The sequence below is a fragment of the Mobula birostris genome, chromosome X (genome assembly GCF_030028105.1).
Source record: "Mobula birostris isolate sMobBir1 chromosome X, sMobBir1.hap1, whole genome shotgun sequence".
Classification (NCBI taxonomy): Eukaryota; Metazoa; Chordata; class Chondrichthyes; order Myliobatiformes; family Myliobatidae; genus Mobula; species Mobula birostris.
The window spans coordinates 80,023,528-80,044,311 of record NC_092402.1 but is presented as its reverse complement, the minus strand read 5'-3'; the positions used below and the strand labels follow the sequence as shown (position 1 = coordinate 80,044,311).

Below are 20,784 nucleotides of genomic sequence, written 5' to 3'. Positions count from 1 at the left end.
ACCACAATGTGTAGACCAGCAGAATTTATAACTTTCTGTCAAATGTGAGCAATTCACTGGTAGCCAAGAGAAGTAACCTGGAAATTAACTTATAAACATTTCACGATCTTCTGAAATGATGTCACTCTGTGTCCCATTTAAAATGGTGAGGACAATGCAGGGAATATGTCGGAGAACTTTCTAATATAAAACCCCAGCCTCAATTGCAAATTCACACCATCCAAAAGGTAGTGGATACAGTCCAGTATATCATAGACAAACCCCACCCCACTATTGAGCACATCTACGTGGAGCGTTGTCACGAGAAAACAGCAACCATCATCAGGGACCCCCACCACCCAGGTCATGCTGTCTTCTCGCTGCTACCATCAGTAAGAAGGACAACGAGCCTCAGGACCCACAGCACCAGATTCAGGAATAGTTATTACCTTTCAATCATCAGACTCTTGAACCAAAGGGGTTAACTTCACTCGCTCCATCATTGAACTGTTCCTACAACATATGGACCCACTTTCAAGGACTCTTCATCTGATGCTCTCAATATTTATTGCTTGTTTATTTATTATTATTATGGAATTAGTTTTTATTTTGCACATTGGTTGTTGTCCATCCTGTTGGGTGTGGACTTTCATTGATTCTATTATGTTTCTTGTATTTACTGTAAATGCCCACAAGAAAATAAATCTCGGCATTGTATATGGTGACATATATAGAGAAAAACTCAGTTTTTCGAGGAAGTTACCAGGAAAATTTATGAAGGCAACGCAGTGGATTTTGTCTACATGGACTTTAGCAAGACCTTTGACAAGGTCCTGCAGGAAGGCATTCAAGATGGTCAAGAAGGCTTTCAAGATGAGATAATAAACTAGATTAGACATTGGCTTTGTGGGAGAAGCCAGACAGTGGTAGTAGAGGGTTGTCTCTCTGACTGGAGGCCTGTGACTAGTGGTATTCTGCAGAGATTGGCACTGGTTCTGTTGTTGTTTGTCATCTAAATCAATGATCTGGATGGTAATGTGGTTAACTGGATCAGCAAACTTGTAGATGACACCAAGATTGGGGGTGTAGTGGACAGTGAGAAAGACTATCTGGACCAGCTGGAAAAATGGGCTGAAAAATGGCAGATGGAATTTAATGCAGACAAATGTGAGGTGCTGCACTTTGGGAGGACAAACTAGGGTAAGACTTACACAGTGATTGATAGGGCACTGAGGAGTGTGGTAGAACAAAAGGAGCTGAACATTCAGATTCATAATTCCTTGAAAGTGGCGTCACAAATAGGTAGGGTCATAAAGAAAGCTCTTGGCACATTGGCCTTCATAAATCATTGTAATGAGTACAGGAGATGTGATGTTACGTTGAAATTGTATAAGACATTGGTGAGGCCTAGTTTGGAGTATTGTGTGCAGTTTTGGTCACATACCTACAGGAAAGGTGTTATCAAGATTAAAAGAGTGCAGAGAAAATTTACAGGGATGTTGCCAGCACTTGAGGACCTGAATTATAGGGAAAGGTTGAATAGGTTAGGACTTTACTCCATGGAACATAGAAGACTGAGGAAAGATTTCATAAAAGTATTCAAAATTATGAGGGGTAGAGACAGGGTAAATGCAAGCAGGCTTTTTCCACTGAGGTTGGGTGAGACTGCAACTAGACGTCACAGTTTAGGGGAACTTCTTCACTCTGAGGGTGGTGATAGTGTGGAACGAGCTGCCAGCACAAGTAGTGGATGTGGGGTCAATGTCAACATTTAAGAGAAACTTGGATAGATACTTGGATGAGAAGGGCATGGAGGGCTATGGTCTGGAGGCAGGTCGATGGGACTAGGCGGATTAATGGTACGGTTTGAACTAGATGGGCCTGTTTCTGGGCTGTCATGTTCTATAACTCTGTGATAATAAATTTACTTTGAACATTGAGTTTAATTTGCTTGCTCTGTACACTGCCAATTTTGTAGAGAAAACAAAATTCCAACATTTCAGCAAATGTGCACACCTGTATCTTGGATACTGGTTTCTAGTATAAGGAGACTGCATGATCGCCAAGACAAATAAATAGGTTGGACAGGGTCTAATTTCTCACCATTGTTTTTGACTGTAGAATGGACACAGGAAAATAATTTCCATCAATCTGGAAAAATTCTCCTTGTAAATTTAGAAATATAAACATAGGTTAAAAATATTGCTTTTGTGGCAATTGGACAATGAAATTAATCATTTTATATTTTTAAGAAAACCTGAGTATTGTAAAGTTAGAAATTTGGTTTCAAAAATATGACATTATTTTTAAGGCCATATTATTAGCTTGCACAAAATTGGTAATCAATTAGAAAAATCTGTAAGTACTGCTCCTCCTGATAATGTTGTTATTGTCACTGGGGACAGAGTTCTTCCTGTTTTAGCTAAAATTAATTGCAGAGGAAACTGCACATTAACATTCAGCATTATTCATTGCATCTCGCCAATCAGAGACATGCCTTTTAAGAACAGAGATGATGATTCTTGATTAAAATAACTTAGCTAAGATAGCTGCCAACAAGACTTGAATATCCACAGCCAAAAACATTTATTGCTTTGATTGCTCAATGGCTTTCTTTGCTGGGAAATCATGTCTAGTATCAGGAATCATCATCTTTCTGCTCACCATTGCAACTGGTAAGTGTCTTTTTGTCATAATTTCAAAATGTGCTGTACATGAAGCACTTTGAAATAAACTTAGAGATATGAGGCAGAACTAAATATTGCTAGTCTTTTGTCTACTCCACGAGTTCTCAACCTGGGGTCCAGGGACCCCTTGCTTAATGGTATCGGTCCGTGGCATAAAAAAAGTTGGGAACACCTGCAAGTTAGAACTATATATTTACCTAGTACCCTAATGACACAAACTAAAGCTGTCCAAAAACAAAAACAGGAAATGCATGGAATAGGTTTCAGGTCAGCAAGCATTTGTACAAAGAAGATATTCTTCTCTTTACTCTGGCTCGTCTAATTGATTATTTCAGCATTTTAGCTGTTTCATAAAAAAAACAGATTTCAAGCTTTTCCAGCATTCTTTGTTTTCTATCATTATTAATCATTCCCACTCCTTTTGCTGAGGCAAAATATGAAGATTGTTTGTCACTGAAAAGGTAAGTGGCTTTTTGTGCTTTTTTCAATGCCTCACTCAACTGAATTTACAGATATTTATAAGCACCCCAATGTTGAATACAGACACTGAAGGGCATGTTTAAAAAAAACAGATATAGAAAGAATTGCACTTATCTAGGATTTTTCATTCCTTGGTATATCAAGCAATGAAATACTTTCTGGACTGTAGTCACTTTCTATAGAAATCAAGATCCCCAACACTGGTTCTATTTTGTAAAACATTTTTGTGTGTCCTTCACAATAGATATTTTTAATCTGAAAATTTAACAGTAAAGGTGGTAGCAATTCTATGTGCATACAGCCTGCATTTGTGATTTGTAATGTCTGTCCTATCCAAGAGGGACGGATGGACACACACACATACTTCACATTGTAGTGGTCTTAACAAACATGCATATAAAACCTGATGTTGCCATCGTGGTTTTCTAGCATAAATATGTACTTGGGAAATGGGATGGACCTGGAGCAAGCATTATCAAAGAATGAAGACCTGCTCAATCTTAAATTATAGGGCCTGTTCCCATCCAATCTGCTATCAGGAAATCCAACAATAAACCAAGACTGTGAATCATGTTAACACGAGGAATTCTGCAGATGCTGAAAATTTAACATACAACACACATCAAAGTTGCTGGTGAACGCAGCAGGCCAGGCAGCATCTCTAGGAAGAGGTACAGTTGACATTTCAGGCCGAGACCCTTCATCAGGACTGCTGCATTCTGATGAAGGGTCTCAGCCCGAAACGTCGACTGTACCTCTTCCTAGAGATGGTGCTTGGCCTGCTGCGTTCACCAGCAACTTTGATGTGTGTTGTTATGTGAATCATGTTGGATGGTTCTATTGACGCTTACTTCAAGAGTACTTTCTTCTTTCTTTGTGGGAACCGAAATATGGTGACTTTGTTTCCATGTGCCTTCTTGGAAACATTTGCCCCACCCACTGTTGAAGATACAACATTAACAATTTCCCTTATCCCCCCAACACTTGAGAGCAAATTTGTCGCAAATCAACACTGAAACAACATTTTCCATCATGGAAAGCTCCTGCTACAGTGGGATATCTTACTGGAAAGTTTCCACTTATTTGTGTAATGTCTACTTAATGCGCAGTTTTGTTTAATTCTCCTAAGGCATAAGCTTCACAATTCAAGAAAACATGAAGCATTGTAGGCTGTGCACATCTCTAGGCTAATCTGCTGTAAATGAATATTCAGGGCACAGGAGATAATTCCCCACCTTTCTTTGAAATAATACCATTTTATTGAGCTTCAGTTTAACATTTTCCCAAAGGGTTGAATATCTAACAATGCAGGACTGTTTCCGTGATGCAGTGAAGTGGCAGCCTATTTTTTTTTTGTACTTGAGTGTATAAGCTTGCGAGGCTTTCTTGCTTGAGAAGAAACTCACAACCTTTTCATTCAGAGACAATACAGCATTAGCTGCGACACAGATGACTTTCTTTGATAAGCAATCTATATTTTCACCATGCCCATTTCTGTACCTTTACTTTCTTACTGCCCATTACACTACCGATGTTTAGGGCAGCAGTGAAGGTCCTCCATCTCTGGTGGTGTTCAGGACTTCGTTCATTGTATTAGAAGTTCGGTTTTCACTACTGTCTGTCGTGCAAGTCCTGGGTGGAGATTCAGGAATACCGCTGCACTCAGATGCAGAAAGATTCTTCATTGCTGTTTCCATAACAATTTTGTTCTACCATTCATGGTTGTTTGCCTGAGCTGAACCCCTGAACCTGGAGGACTGGTAGACCACTCCTAGTCTGGCCTCTACCCTTTAACCTGTTTGGCAAGGGTGACTCTACCAAGAGCCAAAGTATAAAGCCCTGAGTCCAGCCAGCATAGCTGTCTGGGTCATTGAGGCAGATAAGCGTCCAATCCACAAGGTTGTGATCCTCTTGGAAGATTCCATTGTGGAATACATTTGAAATTGTTTGTATGTGAGAATTATTTCATGGAAACCCCTACTCCAAAAAGATAGTTGTGTAGTATAAATAGTTATTTTAATTCATACCATTTCTCCTTTCAATCCTTCTAAAATTTCTTTTATTATTTCTTCGCTTCTACCAATTAGATTTTAGACTTATTTAATGCTCACCAACATTTAACAAATAAGAAAATAATCATCTTAGAGCAAAACAAAATGTTCATCACAATTCACCATAGCCAGGATTTGAGGTGAGAGTTTGCATACTCAACATGCTGAGGTAGAACCATCCAGATGAAATTTATACTTTGATAATATTTTTTCCATTAGAATATTAGGCATAAAAGTAGCACTAAGCACTCAAAATTCTAATAATCGGTCCCTGGGTTACAAACATGCAATTTATGGATTCCTGTACATATGAAGCAGGTCCCCTAGTATTATTAAATTCAATAGTTTGACATACATGAAAATAGCAGAAGCAGCTACCTCACTCTTGATGTGTAGTAATTGTTCTTTCTTTATCAGTCTTGTATGCTTTTGATGCCATTCATTACAATGCTGTGGAAGTATGGTTTACCATGTTGCATGTTTTGTGTGCATTGTCCAACTTACGGACAAAATCAACTGATGAATATCTGTAAAAACAGAACCCTTTCAATATCCAGGTACAGGCTGTACGTTTGACTGCAGACCTTTAATTTGTCAAAATATATCTGGGTTATTTAAATAGGCTGATTTACTTTCCAGGATTAAACAGTATTTCTGCTTTGCAAAATGGAAATGAAGGGAAAAGAAAAAGGGTTGAAACATTAATAAATACAAAATGACAATTCTGAAAAGCTCTCAAACTTTCTAAGGTTTCTTTTAAAACTGCTGCAGATCACTTCAATTTATGTTGCTCATTGTGCATTCTAACAGCAAAGGATGTCAGAATGCACAATCACATTCAGAGTGCATCTAATATGTTTTTTTTTGTAAGACCACTGGTGAACAGGTCACATTGGTACCTAAGAGACCCAGGAGGACATTCTTCATAAACTTGTATTCCCAAGAATTTTGGAGAATGAAGTGCATGAAATGTTAAGTTGGTTCAATTGGATAGGTAACAAAGATCTCTCTGAATGTGAAATCAAAACCAACCTGTGTTGTCTTTTTTTAACCCCCAGTAAAACAAATCGGAAAACTGGGTTTAAAATAATTTCACTGCTTCCTGACCTTAAACTAGCGCTCAGACACTTAAGAACAAAATCAGAAAGGCCTTTTTCACACAGAGCTACAAAAATATGAAATTTTTTTCTACAAAAGCTAGGAATGCTGGAACAATTCAAGTTTGCTGAAACAAAACATTCATTAGGTAAATACATCAAAGAAAAGAAAGTTGGATGTAGGTATCAACCATGCTTGATCTAATTCAGCATGTTCTGGTCTTGGTGTTGCAATCCACTTTAGGATCAGAAATGATATTGTAACACAAATTTAAGATAATGCTGACTTCATCATTTGGGGTCCAAAATATTTCCAGTGTTTTATTGACATTATGCTTAGAAAAAAAGTAGGGAAGCACAAATCTATTCAATGAAACTGGGCTAAATAACTTGTTCCTATTGATCTCTTTTGCCTCACTACATCACTCATGTATGGAAATATCAGTAGATATACTTAAATATTTAAGTGCAGAAGACTGACTAAAATTCCAGCAATATATCATATTAAATGCAGTGAATCTGCATCTTAGGTATCAAAATAGCAACCTTTTAAAAATAAATAAATAAATAAATTACCTATCAATATTCTGAAAAAATATTTCAACACAAGCACTTCACAATTATTGCAAGCAGGATAATATTGCAATAGAAAAACCAAGATGCTTATAACCATATCACAACAGGCCATCTCGGCCCTTCTAGTCCGTGCCAAACTCTTACTCTCACCTAGTCCCACCAATCTGCACTCAGCCCATAACCCTCCATTCCCCTCCTGTCCATATATCTATCCAATTTAACTTTAAATGACAACATCGAACCTGCCTCAACCACTTCTGCTGGAAGTTCGTTCCACACAGCTACCACTCTCTGAGTAAAGTTCCCCCTCATGTTACCCCTGAACTTTTGCCCTTTAACTCTCAACTCATGTCCTCTTGTTTGAATCTCCCCCACTCTCAATGGAAAAAAGCCTATCCACGTCAACTCTATCTATCCCCCTCATAATTTTAAACACCTCTATCAAGTCTCCTCTCAATCTTCTACGCTCCAAAGAATAAAGACCCAACTTGTTCAACCTTTCTCTGTAACTTAGGAGATGAAACTCAGGCAACATTCTAGTAAATCTCCTCTGTACTCTCTCAATTTTGTTGACATCTTTCCTATAATTTGGTGACCAGAACTGTGCACAATACTCCAAATTTGGCCTTACCAATGCCTTGTAAAATTTCAACATTACATCCCAACTCCTATACTCAATGCTCTGATTAATAAAGGCCAGCATACCAAAAGCTTTCTTCACCACCCTATCCACATGAGATTCCACCTTCAGGGAACTATACACCATTATTCCTAGATCACTCTGTTCTACTGCATTCTTCAATGCCCCACCATTTACCATGTATGTCCTATTTTGATTAGTCCTACCAAAATGTAGCACCTCACATCTTTCAGCATTAAACTCCATCTGCCATCTTTCAGCCCACTCTTCTAACTGGCCTAAATCTCTCTGCAAGCTTTGAAAACCTACTTCATTATCCACAACTCCACCTATCTTAGTATCATCTGTATACTTACTAATCCAATTTACCACTCCATCATCCAAATCATTAATGTATATGACAAACAACATTGGACCCAGTACAGATCCCTGAGGCACACCACTAGTCACCGGCCTCCAATCTGACACACAGTTATCCACCACTACTCTCTGGCATCTCCCATCCAGCCACTGCTGAATCCATTTTACTACTTCAATGTTAATACCTAACGATTGAACCTTCCTAACCAACCTTCCGTGTGGAACCTTGTCAAAGGCCTTACTGAAGTCCATTTAGACAACATCCACCGCTTTAGCCTCATCAACTTTCCTAGTAACCTCTTCAAAAAATTCAATAAGATTTGTCAAACATGATTTGTCAAACGTTATGCAGATTGGCAAGTTCATTATACTGGAAATAATAAATATTTCTCTGCAGCTTTGTGAACAGTGATTAGATACACAATGATGCTTCACTTTTAGCACAGCTCAGTAAACAGTGATTCCTGTCCATTTGGACAGGAAGAAGCAGCGGATATCTCTGCGTAACATCAGTTTTAAAGAGTTCCTGTCTTTGACACGACCAAATTTTTTTCTGCCTTTGAGACCTAGCTTCATCGTTTGTTATGCCCAAGGGACAAGAATCTGTGGTCTCAAACTCGACCTGAAGTAAGCTGTGTCAAACATTTCCCAGGGTATGGAATCACACCAAAAAGACATTCAGCAAGTTGGCATCTAATTTCAAATGAGTGAAATTCAATTCAGATCAGAATGAGCTGGAAAGGATTGTTAGTTTGGTGACATGCTTGATTTAAAGTTAAAATCCAAGTGTGTTGGAAAGCCATATTAGAAGGTAATCCCTCTTCTATCCGGTTGTTTCTTCTATCAGTAAACTCTGGTGGAAAACTTGGGAAAAAACACTGTCGGCCTTAAGTGAGTTTTCTATCTGCAGCTGTTTAAAATAGGCAACAAATAATACATAGCTGTTTCCTACAATGTACCCTCACCTGCAGCTTGTCGATTGCTTTTGATTCCCTGTTCACCAAGTATTCAGCTCTTTAACAATTTACTGTCCCAGTTATTGACTTAACCCCACACTTCTGATCAGTTGCATTTTTCATCTTTTGACCCATAGCCAAGCTCTTAGTACCAATGCACACACCAGTGGAACTTTCTCTGAATCGCCACCCTTTTGAATAACAGCCTAGATGGAAACAACAAATGCTATCACACCTATGCCTAGATCTTGGTAGAAATTGAAAAAAAATACTTGCTGACCATTGATATCATCAACTCATTTACTTTAGCCTAATTGTATCACAATATCAAATAACATTAGCGTTCCATCACACTAATGTGGTTGAATCATCAGAGAGGGAAAATTCACAGCCGTCTGCAATAATCACCAGTTCTCCAAGCTGACAGATGCACTCATGGTTAAGAATGACATCCAGCATTGTCATATTGCTGTGCCTGATAAATCAAATGCTAAACACAATTACACAGTCATCACAATATTGCTAGATGGTTATAGATTCCCATTAAACACATATTTGCCAAGAGCTTAATTTGATACCAACTCAACCATGCCTTTCTCTGCTTCACTTGTTCCACAAAGCTATGTGGAACAATTGGATAAACCTAGATCAGATGCACAACCTTGCTCAGCCTGCATTTAGTTTCTTGACATTCTCAGCACCAAGATAGGAGCTCAGCTTTGTACTTTCCCCTCCCCACAATGGATAAAGGAAAACATGCAACAGGACTCTTTTTGTCATAGCAGCCTCATGCAGATGACCCGAACGTTACTGGAGTTGTGGATAGCATAGAAGGTTGTTGTAAGTTGCAACAGGTATGACAAGATGCTGAGAAGTGATAGATGGAGTTCAACATGGAAAAGTGTGAAGTGACTCACTTTGGAAGGTCGAATCCAAATGCAGAATACAGGGTTAATGGCAGGATTCTTAGAAGCGTGGAGGAACATGTCCGTAGATCCCATAGACCCCTCAAAGCTGTCATGCAAGTTGATAGGGTTGTTAAGAAAGCATATGGTGTGTTAACTTTTATTAGTTGTGGGATTGAGTTCAAGAGCCATGAAGTAACATTGCAGCTCAGTAAAACTCTGATGTGGCCGCACTTAGAGTACCGTGTTCAGTTCTGGTCTCCTCACTATAGGAAGAATGTGGAGGCTTTAGAGAGGGTGCAGAGGAGATTCACCAGGATGCTGCCTGGATTTGAGACCAGACCTTATGAGGAGAGGTTGATGGGTTGAGAAAGCTAAGATTTTTCTCTTTGGAGCAAAGGAGGATGAGAGGTGACTTGATAGAGGTTTAGATGCTGATAAGAGGAATAGATTGAGTGGATAGCCAAAGGCTTTTTCCCAGGGTGAAAATGGCTAATATGAGGAGGCATAATTTTAAGCTTGAGATACAGGAGGAACTCAGCTGGTCAGGCATCTTCCATGGAGGAAAAATAAATAGTCAACATTTCAGGCCGAAACACTTCATCAGGACTAGGATTGATCCCTGGACTCAGATTAGGTAATCAAGTAGACGTAACTCAGTAATTTGACTGTTATGACTCGACAATATCATTTATTAGGAAGGTGAAAAATCAGCAAGGATAATATATTAATCTGGTTGGAAAATATGCAGTGGTGAACACGTCCTGAATTATTGTGATTGTCCCATGATTAGATTATTGGCGAACATAAAAGACCTAGAGACTGTAGTGGACTGTTGTAAACATATTTGTGTGGCTGTTGTTTAGTAAGCCAATGACCATTTTGGTCATTGTTCACCATGGCATATATCAATGGCACCCTGGGTCTACTACACAGTTGCCCTACAAAGGAACTAATACCCCCCAAGACCAAGTCTGGGGGTCTGGGCAAAGGGAAATGGTGAGCAAGCAGAAGCCCAGAGATAGGAGTCTGTGGATGGACTCAATGAATAGGATTTTGACCTGGAGAAAACCTCTGGATCAAGGACCTCTGGGGATATCTGAGTAAAGGGAACAGAAGATCACTGGGTTGGAGAACTCTCAAATAGTTACTAGTGCATTTCACATCATCCAGAAATTGTTTTCCATTATGCAGGGCTGAACTAGTCCAATGCAATCAAATTTCTAGACTTAATGACCACAGTCAGTCCCAACAAGCTCAGGAAATGCTAAACTCTAGTGATATCAATGCAATTGCACCTTTACCTTAATTCAAGGTAGGAGAGGAATACATGTGTATTGTCTGTTTTCCTTACAGGTGTGCTATGTCATGAGTTGAAGGTCAGATACTCCGTGCCTTATCGAGCTGTTACAAAAGGAAACGATGTCAGCTTGCACTGTTTCTTTGAAAACGTAACTGCTGCCAATAATAAAGGCCTCAAGTGGTATAAAGATGGAGAACCTCCCACTGAGTTGAAAAGCACAATGAACAATAACCGTGAAGCCTGGCTTAGAATTTCCAATGCAAAGAAATTACATTCAGGAATTTACTACTGTGGTTTTCAAAAGGAGAATGTGAAATTGCAGTGTGGAGCAGAAGTAAATGTGCAAATGAGTAAGTAAAACAATAAACTATGTAGGATTTTCTGTTTAAAATTCCAAAATACAGATCACTGACCTATATTGTTCTTCTTTGTGAACTTTTGGTAACTAACTTAAGCAATGAAATCTGAACTAAAACAAACTACTGGAAGCACTCAGCAGGTTAGACAGCAGCTGCAGAGAGAGAAACGGAGTTAACGTTTTGGGTCTGAAACACTTAGTTTCAGTTATGACACAGCACCATAATACAGTATCCAGTGAACCCAGAAACTCTGAAGGGAGATGGGAAGTGGAGTTCCAGTGAGTATAAAGAGTGCAGGAAATTGGTCCCAGTGAGTTTGAAGAGAGCATGAAGAGTGAGGCCTCAGTGGGTCTAAGAGGGCATGGTACATGACTCTTGTGTTTACAGGAAGTGCAAGAAAAGGGGCCCACTGAGTTTAAAATAAGCATGGAAAATGTGCCCTAGTGATGTTAATGGGTCACAGGAAATGGCACACTGGCGAGTTTTAAGGGAGCAAAGGAAATGAGGTTCTAGTGAATTTAAAAAGAGCATGAGAATGGGGCCTCAGTGACAAGTGAGGGTGGTCCTGATGAAGGGTCATGGTCCAAAACGTTGACTATTTATTCATTTTCATAGATACTGCCTGGCCTGGTGGGTTCCTCCAGTGTTTTGTATGTGTTGCTCTGGATTTCCAGCATTTGCAGAATCCCTTGTGTTACTAGTGAGTTTAAACAGAGTATGGGCAATGGTTCCAGGTGCGCCTATCAGAAACATTAACTTAGGACCCAGATGCTAAATCTTTGGGATTTCTAAATGAATGTAGTGCAGTAACCATAAGCCAATGTGCTACCCTGAGACTGCAATGCTGTTCTTTCCAAAAGTCATCTTTGATTTTTTTTCTCTCTCTCCCCCAACTCTTTCCCCCCCCTTAGGATCCACCGATGTGAAAAAGATGAAATCTGCAGACACAATGAAAGACTTGTTGATTTTAATCCAGGGAATTTTGTTGTTCCTTTGTCTCACCCTGCCAGGAATGCTGTTCTTTGGAAAAGTAAGTAGAGCACAATTCATCCTTCCAATTACTTAACATTTCTCCTTTCAGTTTTGTGCACTGCTTGGGCCATTGAGCTAAATGTTTGTTTACACTACATTAGCAGAACATGAAATGGAACATTGTTTAAGAAGTATTTTGATAGAAAAGCATAGAATACAATTAAAACAGTCCACTGCTCAGAAAGAATGTATCATTTCACTAATTTCAGCCTGGGGCTTTTACCTTTGCTTCATCTGTCTACCTTCATCTATTAATGCTAATGCCCAATAAAAGTACACCTCTGACACTTTCCAATTCCTAATGATTACCAATCTCATCATCCCTTTTTTCCTGGGAAGAAGTTTATTTGGAGATGAGATTTTCTAAATTTGAAAACAAAATATTTGTAAGTAATGATCAATAATTTTGGGTAGGGTCCAATTGCCACTCATACCCAGTTGGTAAGATTGATGTGGACTGATATACTGACCAAGAGCATTCCAATCTTGATGGGTGAAGCCTGTTCATTGGCAATAACCTGTGCAATGTATTCAAGTCAAGTGAAAGGAAGAACAAGCACTCACCACAGAATGGCAGAAAGTCTTGCATACAGCCAAGTTACACTCCTATGTACAGCTGTCAATCTTTTTCAATATTTCTGAATGTCCCTAATGATCCAAAGCATTCAAAAACAGAAAAAAATAGAAACATTAAAGGCTATAAAACATAGAAATAAAGTCATCAAAGTACAATAAGTTTAAATAGATAATAAATGGATTAAGGGGGACAAACAAGTCATTTCAATAAGGTAAACCTCATCTTTCCGTTTACATAGGTTTAACATAAGTGCTGGGTGGTCCTTCATAGCTTTTTCATGTGTTCTTGCAGCATAGAATGAGGCCATTCACCTCATTGAGTCCTTGCCAGCTCTCAGAGCACCCCATCAATACCATTCCCCAATTTCCTCTCAGCAGCCCATCAGCTCCCTTCTAGCTTGATTACCATCCACCTGCAGCAAGGGTAATACACTAAGCAATTAACCAGCACGTGTTTGCAACACAGAAGCAAACCAGACTACCCACATGGTAACACATACAAAATGCTGGAGGAACTCAACAGATCAGACAACATCTATGGAGGGGAATAAACAGTTGATGTTTTTGGGCTGAGACCCTTCATCAGAAAGGGGGAAGAAGCCAGTTGAAGGAATCAATATTCATGCCATCATGACCACCCACGTGGTCACAGGGAGAAGGTACAAACTGAACATAAGCGGTATATAGAGTCAGGATTGAGCCCAGGTTGCTGGAACTGAGACAGTAGCTCTATTGACTGAGCTGTCATGTTCCTGGTGGAGTTCAGTGGCACATGGCCAAGTGGTTAAGGCATCGGTCTAATGAACTGAAGGTCGCTAGTTCGAGCCTCAGCTGAGGCAGCGTGTTGTGTCCTTGAGCAAGGCACTTAACCGCACATTGCTCTGCGACGACACCAGTGTCAAGCTGTATCGGCCCTACTGCCCTTCCCTTGGACAATGTCGGTGGTGTGGAGAGGGGAGACTTGCAGCATGGGCAACTGCCGGTCTTCCATACAACCTTTCCCAGGCCTGTGTCCTGGAAACCTTCCAAGGCCCAAATCCATGGTCTCATGAGACTAACGAATGCCTATTTATTCAGTAGCAAATTAGCCAGCTGGAACTTGTCAGCAAGTTTGGGATTTCTACATTCAGATTCATATGTGGCCAGATTCCAAACTCATTGGCATATATACAGAATTGCCAGTATTCCACAGCAAGGTACAGTCAATGATTATCACAGCTTCATATACCTCATGTAGAAACTCAAGTTCAACCTACAATGCTTTACTTCATCCCATTAAGGTCTGACAGGACAAATCAGCAAATTAAAAATCGTTATGGAAATCATTTTTATTCTTTGCAGAACAATCAAAGGAAAAAGAAAGATGATGAAGCGGAAACTTACCACATGTATGAGGTATGAAGCAAATAGTGTATTTTCTCTCAGTGAAAATACATCATGTCTCAATGTGAATGTTAGTTGAAAGTATCTGGAGACAAGTTTCACTAGATCATCCCATAAAAAATTGTGGACTGAGTGATTGGATTCTGGAACACACTGCCTGAACGGTGCTGGAGATGGGTCTGTAAGCTCACTTAGGAAGAGGTATCCAGCTAAGCAATTGAATTGTGAAGCCACAGAAGGTTATGGAGTAAGTGCCACTGAAAAGGTTTAGTATAAATGGGTTATTGTGGGCTAAAGGTCTGATTCTGAGCTGTGAGATAGAACATAGAATATTTGAACAGTAAAGCTCAGGAGCGGGTCCTTTGGCCCACGTCTGTGCTGAATTAAACTAATCCCTTCTGAATGGCAGAGAAGACTTGATGGACCAAATGGCCTAATTGTGCTCCCATGTTTTATGGTCTTAACGTCTCAGAGGTATAATACATATGATGGAGATGCATGTCTCTACCAAAGGAGGTGTAAAGTGCTCCATCCCTCTGCTTGCCTGCAGGTCACCATTGAGCAAGGTGTAGCACCTGCTTAGCCCTTCCCACCCCTCCCCCCCCACCCCCGATCAGGGTCACGTGAAGCCCTGGGAGCAGGTGGTGGATGGTGCATATCACAAGTCCTGGTTACGTGACCACTGATGCCAGCAGGCAATCTCTGAAAAAGTATTGATAATGGCTGGAGTCACCTGTCTTGTAAAGACACTGCCTAGAAAAAGGCAATGGCAAACCACTTCTGCAGAAAAATTTGCCAAGAACAATCATGGTTAAAGACCATGATGGCCCACATCACATGAAATGGCACATAGCGAACAAACAATAATACATATTGTACGTTCTTGCAAAACAGTGAACTTCAGTAAATGTTATTACAACTAATAGTTTGTCCTATGTCAGCAACAAATATCAGTAGACATCTTGTTATAACTTGTAATGTACCTGAATTTCCAACGTATTAACTGTTTCAAGATTTCATAGTACTGCGGATGTCATGTCATTATTGTAAATACTGACATGTGAATTACATCACAAAAAGTAGTGGCAGAGCCACAACCTTTCCAAATATAAGAGCATATTCCCCTGCGAGGAATAGCACACACAGAAGGCATTGATCGGGAACTAGTAGGTTTGACGAGCTGAGTAATGGAAAGGTCAACTGCTGGTGCTGACAAGGTCTCAAGCGTAGCTCTTTTGTGAGCTGTTCCCAAGAAAGATTATCCAAGCAGAATTCAGTGCCAAAAATAGTGATGAAAACACGTTCAAACCTGATTGTCTCAGCATGCAACATTAAGGTACAAAATGTATTTGGCACAGTTCTCAATTGTGTTGAATATGTTTGCATCGAATTTCTTTCTGCTATTGTTTGAAAGGTTAACATCAGTACATGCAATAAACAGTATAGGGGCAAATTTATTTCAATTTCTCACAACAGAAAAAGGATAATTAAGAGAAGTTCCTGACCAACGAATACCAAGTTTATTTTATTTTACAGGACTATATGTAGTCATATCATTTAGTCAATGTAAGGTGTTGGGGAAAAAATGTCTGAATGATACAAATTGCTGAAGCATTGGGTGGAATAAATTTCTTCACTTAAATCTTTACGGTTTACTTATAGACTGGTGTCTTTTGGGCATGGAATTGAGACTATTCAAATTTGTTTAAAATAATTGCAACTCTTAATAATCAGTAGAAGTATTTTGACTTTGTCAATGTGAAATTAGTTTGGAACAAAATTGATCATAATGTATGAAGTACATCACTGGATCAATTTAACCAGCATGTTTGGAGTTTTATTAAAAGTTTGATTTCTTGTAAAAGTGTGTTTTGTTTCACTGCAGGGTTTGGAAGTTATGCAGACAGCCATGTATGAAGACATTGGTAACATGAGAGCATCTGAAGATAAATTATCTGTTGCTGAGCAGCCTAATGAGTAAATTCCACAATCACATCAAGAACCCACAACCATGTTTCCCTGAACAATATAATGACATGTTGAAAATAATATTATTAACTCAAGAAAGAACAGAGCCATGCAGAATATGGTTAAGGAATGGTTTACAGACATGAAAATGCTTCCAGGCTGATCCTGAGCTAGTATGTAAATGTATAACGTAATCATAAATAGGAATGTCAGCTTTAATACAGGGAAAGGATCTGTCGAGCAGCTTCTGCCTTCCATTGTTTCCTGAAACTTGCACAGTATTCACTTGATTTTCATTCTTCAACAATGGGAAGCCTCTTGTAAGGGAATTGGCTGCATAGGTGAAATTACTGTTAGATTAGACTTAAAATGTTGAAGGTGTTAATTGACAATATATAGACGTTTAACATGCACACTTTAATGCAGGATTATAAGAACTGATGAAAAAGAAATGTAAAATAAATTTATTTTCTTGTTAGGATAATAGGTAGTCACAATACATATAAGCTGATCATGTTTGTACTCCATGCAAAAACATTCCAAAATAATGAAGGATTTTCCTTTAGAGAGAGGAAAATAACTAGAGGAATACTTTTTCTTGTGTTGCTAAATTAGATGCACTATTATATTATTCAATGAGGTTGTTAGTAATAAGGAAGAATAATCATGTTACTTCAGGGAATAGGGGATAATTCCTTTGTCCTTGAATAATTGGGACAAAAGTGTACATAAACAGAAGCATGCAATAAATGGTCAAGGTGACATCATAAACTGCAGGTGCCATTTAAGTGGTTGGAAATGTCACCTTAACCTCAGGATGACATAACATTCATAAACACCACACAAAGCAAGCTGCAGCCTATATAACTTCTTTAAAGTGAATCCAGGTGCACGGATACATTGCTTCTCTGCAAATCTACTGCGCTTTCTATTGTTTTCACCTCAACTGGTGCCATGGTAGAGAAGGTTTCAGTTTTAATAAACTAAAACAAATGATTTAACCATAGATAGCACCATACTTACCTATTTTAATATATAGCAATTTACTTCAAGTTATTTTGAGAATTTTCCACCTTGTATATATTATGTAAATAGCTGAAGGAGTGTATGCTGTTAAAGATAACATTCATTTGCAGATGTATTTGTTTAAGCTTGCAGTAAATGCTGATTTTAGTTATCCATCTGCTGTAGAATTCCTAGAAAAATTATAAATTCATAGAGTTTAAAATCTCTTGATATTGTTGACCATTTATTTGCTTTTGACTTTTTAAAAAAAACAAGTTTAGTATCTCATCAGTGATTAACAGGTGTTTTCTGAATTACTGCTTTCTTTCACCTGAGCATATCATAAAGGCTGACAAAAAAGCTTAGAATAGATCACCAGATCTATAATCAGCATTGTCGATCAGATCATCAAAAAAAATTCATATTTTTGTCCCTTTCTTAGATATCACTGTCTGTTTTCACCTTTTATTTTACTGTCTCTTAAAACTCCAAAGGAATTTCGTTCCCTTAAAAACTTTTCAGTGATTCTAAATGATCTTTTGTGACATTGCTTAATTCTATTAGCCTCGGGTGACCAAAAAGATTTTACCTTACTTTACTTTTTATTGGTGAGTTCCTCATTTTTTATTATTGCCTTTTTGTGTTTCAACCCTACTAGAGAGAAGACAACTAGAATAAATCCATTTGGTAAATCTTTTCATAATTTCTGTCTCAGTGTTGCTATCTCTTCAGTTTGTCTATTCTGCACGGGGGTGGGGGACTTTGCACAACAGGAAAAATTAACAGCTTAAGACATAGATTGATTTTCAAGTCAAAGTTTATCTTTTAAATTTTACTCACCAGCAAAGTGAATGAATTTAAATACATTTTTACATCTTATGAGGTAATTGGTAAACTTTTGTCACCACATAGTGATGTCACACTGCTGCTGCTGCTGCTGCTGCTACTAAAATGTACAAGGGGCAAAATAAATGCCAAGGCAGGGGTTGTTAATTTAAAGATTTTATAAAAACAATCTTCCCCAAAAAAAACAGGACAGAGATTTTGTCTGTGTTAGCCTCTAGTGGTTATCCGGTGAACTGGTGAAAGAGAAGAGAGTGCCAAAATGTGTCTTCCTTCAATGACTGCCTTGTAAATTCAGCCAGTAAGAGGCACTGTTCCATCATGAACTGGTAGCAAAAGCTTCAATGACAACACCCAGTAAGTGGAAAACATTTGATTTTCTTCAAACCATGATGATACTTTCTGTAAAAGTGACAGGGGGCAAATTTAAATTTTGGTGGACATACTAAATCCATTAAATAAGTGATTATTAAAATCTGGATTACTTCCTTCAAGTATAAATTTATTCTCATTAGGAACTTGTGTTTGGCTGGGAATTAAGGCAATCTCTACCCAGAAGTCTGTTCAAAGAGTAACTAACTGATGAACTTTTTTTACATAATACTGTTTAAGCAGATATTCAACAGAAAGCAGAATTACAACTGTTGAAATATCAACATACATATGTTAACAGAACCTCTGCAAGCTGACATCAAATTCATCCTAGAATGGTGTGATTAAAGTCTAAATTTGATGACAGTGGATCTTATTTTGAAAGCAAGATGAGAAATGTCACAATCCATTTCCTCTTAGGATATTGCCCAGAAATATTTATCAGTCACCACTGATTTATTAAGCCATGCAGAAAGTAGAAACACTTGTTACTTTAGATTCTTGCCTGAAATAGAGTTCATAGACAGTGATAAAGCAGACTAGAGAACATCCAACAGTTCATGCTAACACTGGATCCTAAAAATGAAATGCCATTTAAATCATCAGTGTTGACAACTCTCGTTCTTTTCAGTAGATGTGACAAAATGAAATGTACATGGAACTTTATAAAGTTCAGTGTTTTCTGTCAAGCAATCTCTTCATCCCTGATGAAGATGGTGGAGTTTGTCATTGGAACATCAGTTATAATCGATACCTGTACCCAGCTGAAACCCCAAGAAAGTTTATTTGTAATCTCTTTACTAATTTGAGAGAGATTAGTATATTCTCGTTTAGAGTTAGCTATGTCAATAAGAATAATCTTTGCTTCTGCACTGCACATAATAAACATACCTAGTCACACTTAGCAACATATTCCATTCACATTCATGATGATGAGATGTCAATTAGCAACCAGTAATCAAACTGGAACATACTAGAACCAGTCAAGCAAAGACCTAATGACTCAATGGCACCATCCTGTACAATTTCCATCTTGAAATTTTGCCTATCAAGCAAATACTTTCCTTTAATTAGCTTCAAAAAAAGAAAAGCTTCATGATCATATGAACGGAGGTTGAGAGGAATGAATAGTACAGTCTTATTTTAACTCTGCTCCGTAACTTCCACTTCAACTGCCATCCTGCTTCAAAAATTGTAGCTCATGGACCAGCTGGAGTTCTCAACTATTGGGCCAGGGACCTGAATTCAAACTCCATCGTAAAAATGGGACAATTTCAATTTAAGCCATTAAATGAAACTCAAATGTAATAAATGCAGTACCAGTAACTATGAATCTGTACATTCGTCAATAACAATTTCAGCTTACTGAAGATCTTCAAGGAAGGAAACATACTGCTACCCCCCACGCATCCTCCTCACCATGTCTGCTAGAGCCACCAGTGTACGAGCTATCCTAAATTAACCAGTGGGAACAGGAAGCCTTTTTAATTTCACTTCCCATACCCACACTGACATGTCTATTCACAACCTCCTCTACTGCTACAGTGAGAACAGACGCAGATTAGAGGAACAACACTTCATATCCTGTTTTGGTAATCTCCAACCTGATGGCATCAACATTGATTTCTCTGACTTCTGACAACACCTCCCCTCTGTTCCACAGACCCTTTGTTTTCCCTTATCTCTGTGGCCCTTTTATCCCTTTACTTTCCCCTCTCCTGCCCATCACTTACAACCCCTTGCGCTGGTACTCCACCTCCTTCGCATTTTCTTTCAATGGACTACTGTACACTGTATTCTTCTCTTAGATTCCATCTTCTTCAGCCCTCTTCCTCTTCCACCTATTACCTTCCAGGTTCTCCAATAATTCCTTCCCCCTGCCTAACTCCACACCCACCTTCCTACCTTCGCCCCTCACCTGGATTCATCCATCACCCACCAGATTACGCCCTTCCCCTGCCTCAACCAGTTTATTCGTGTCTCTACCCTCTTTCTTTCCAGTCCTGACGAATGTCCTTGGCCTGAAATACCATCTGTTTTTTCCCCTCCATAGATGCTGTCAGATCTGCTGAGTTCCTCCAGCATTTAGAGAGTTTTGCTCTGGATATCCAGTATCTGCAGAATCTCTTGTGTCTCCACCAGGGCTATCTATTTGGTAAAAATAATAGATATATTCAGCAATGATGCAAAACAAATAAAGTTGCAGACGCTG

The 20,784-nt window shown here is 38.8% G+C and overlaps 1 protein-coding gene across 1 annotated transcript; it reads left to right on the top strand.

Moving 5' to 3' along the window:
- The first annotated feature begins 2,508 nt into the window (after positions 1-2,508).
- On the top strand, positions 2,509-17,353 carry cd79b (CD79b molecule, immunoglobulin-associated beta). Its single transcript, XM_072249172.1, has 5 exons — positions 2,509-2,654; positions 11,088-11,384; positions 12,305-12,423; positions 14,343-14,396; positions 16,270-17,353. The coding sequence occupies exons 1-5, from the start codon at positions 2,585-2,587 to the stop codon at positions 16,363-16,365; spliced, it is 636 nt and encodes a 211-aa protein (XP_072105273.1). The 5' UTR covers positions 2,509-2,584; the 3' UTR covers positions 16,366-17,353.
- The last annotated feature ends 3,431 nt before the right edge of the window (positions 17,354-20,784 follow it).

Excerpts from the sequence above, each read along its gene's own strand:
- cd79b (XM_072249172.1), top strand. The coding sequence starts at position 2,585 with ATGGCTTTCTTTGCTGGGAAATCATGTCTAGTATCAGGAATCATCATC. Across the intron at positions 2,655-11,087 it reads TCTGCTCACCATTGCAACTG|GTGTGCTATGTCATGAGTTG; the intron begins GTAAGTGTCTTT and ends TTTTCCTTACAG. Across the intron at positions 11,385-12,304 it reads AGAAGTAAATGTGCAAATGA|GATCCACCGATGTGAAAAAG; the intron begins GTAAGTAAAACA and ends CCCCCCCCTTAG.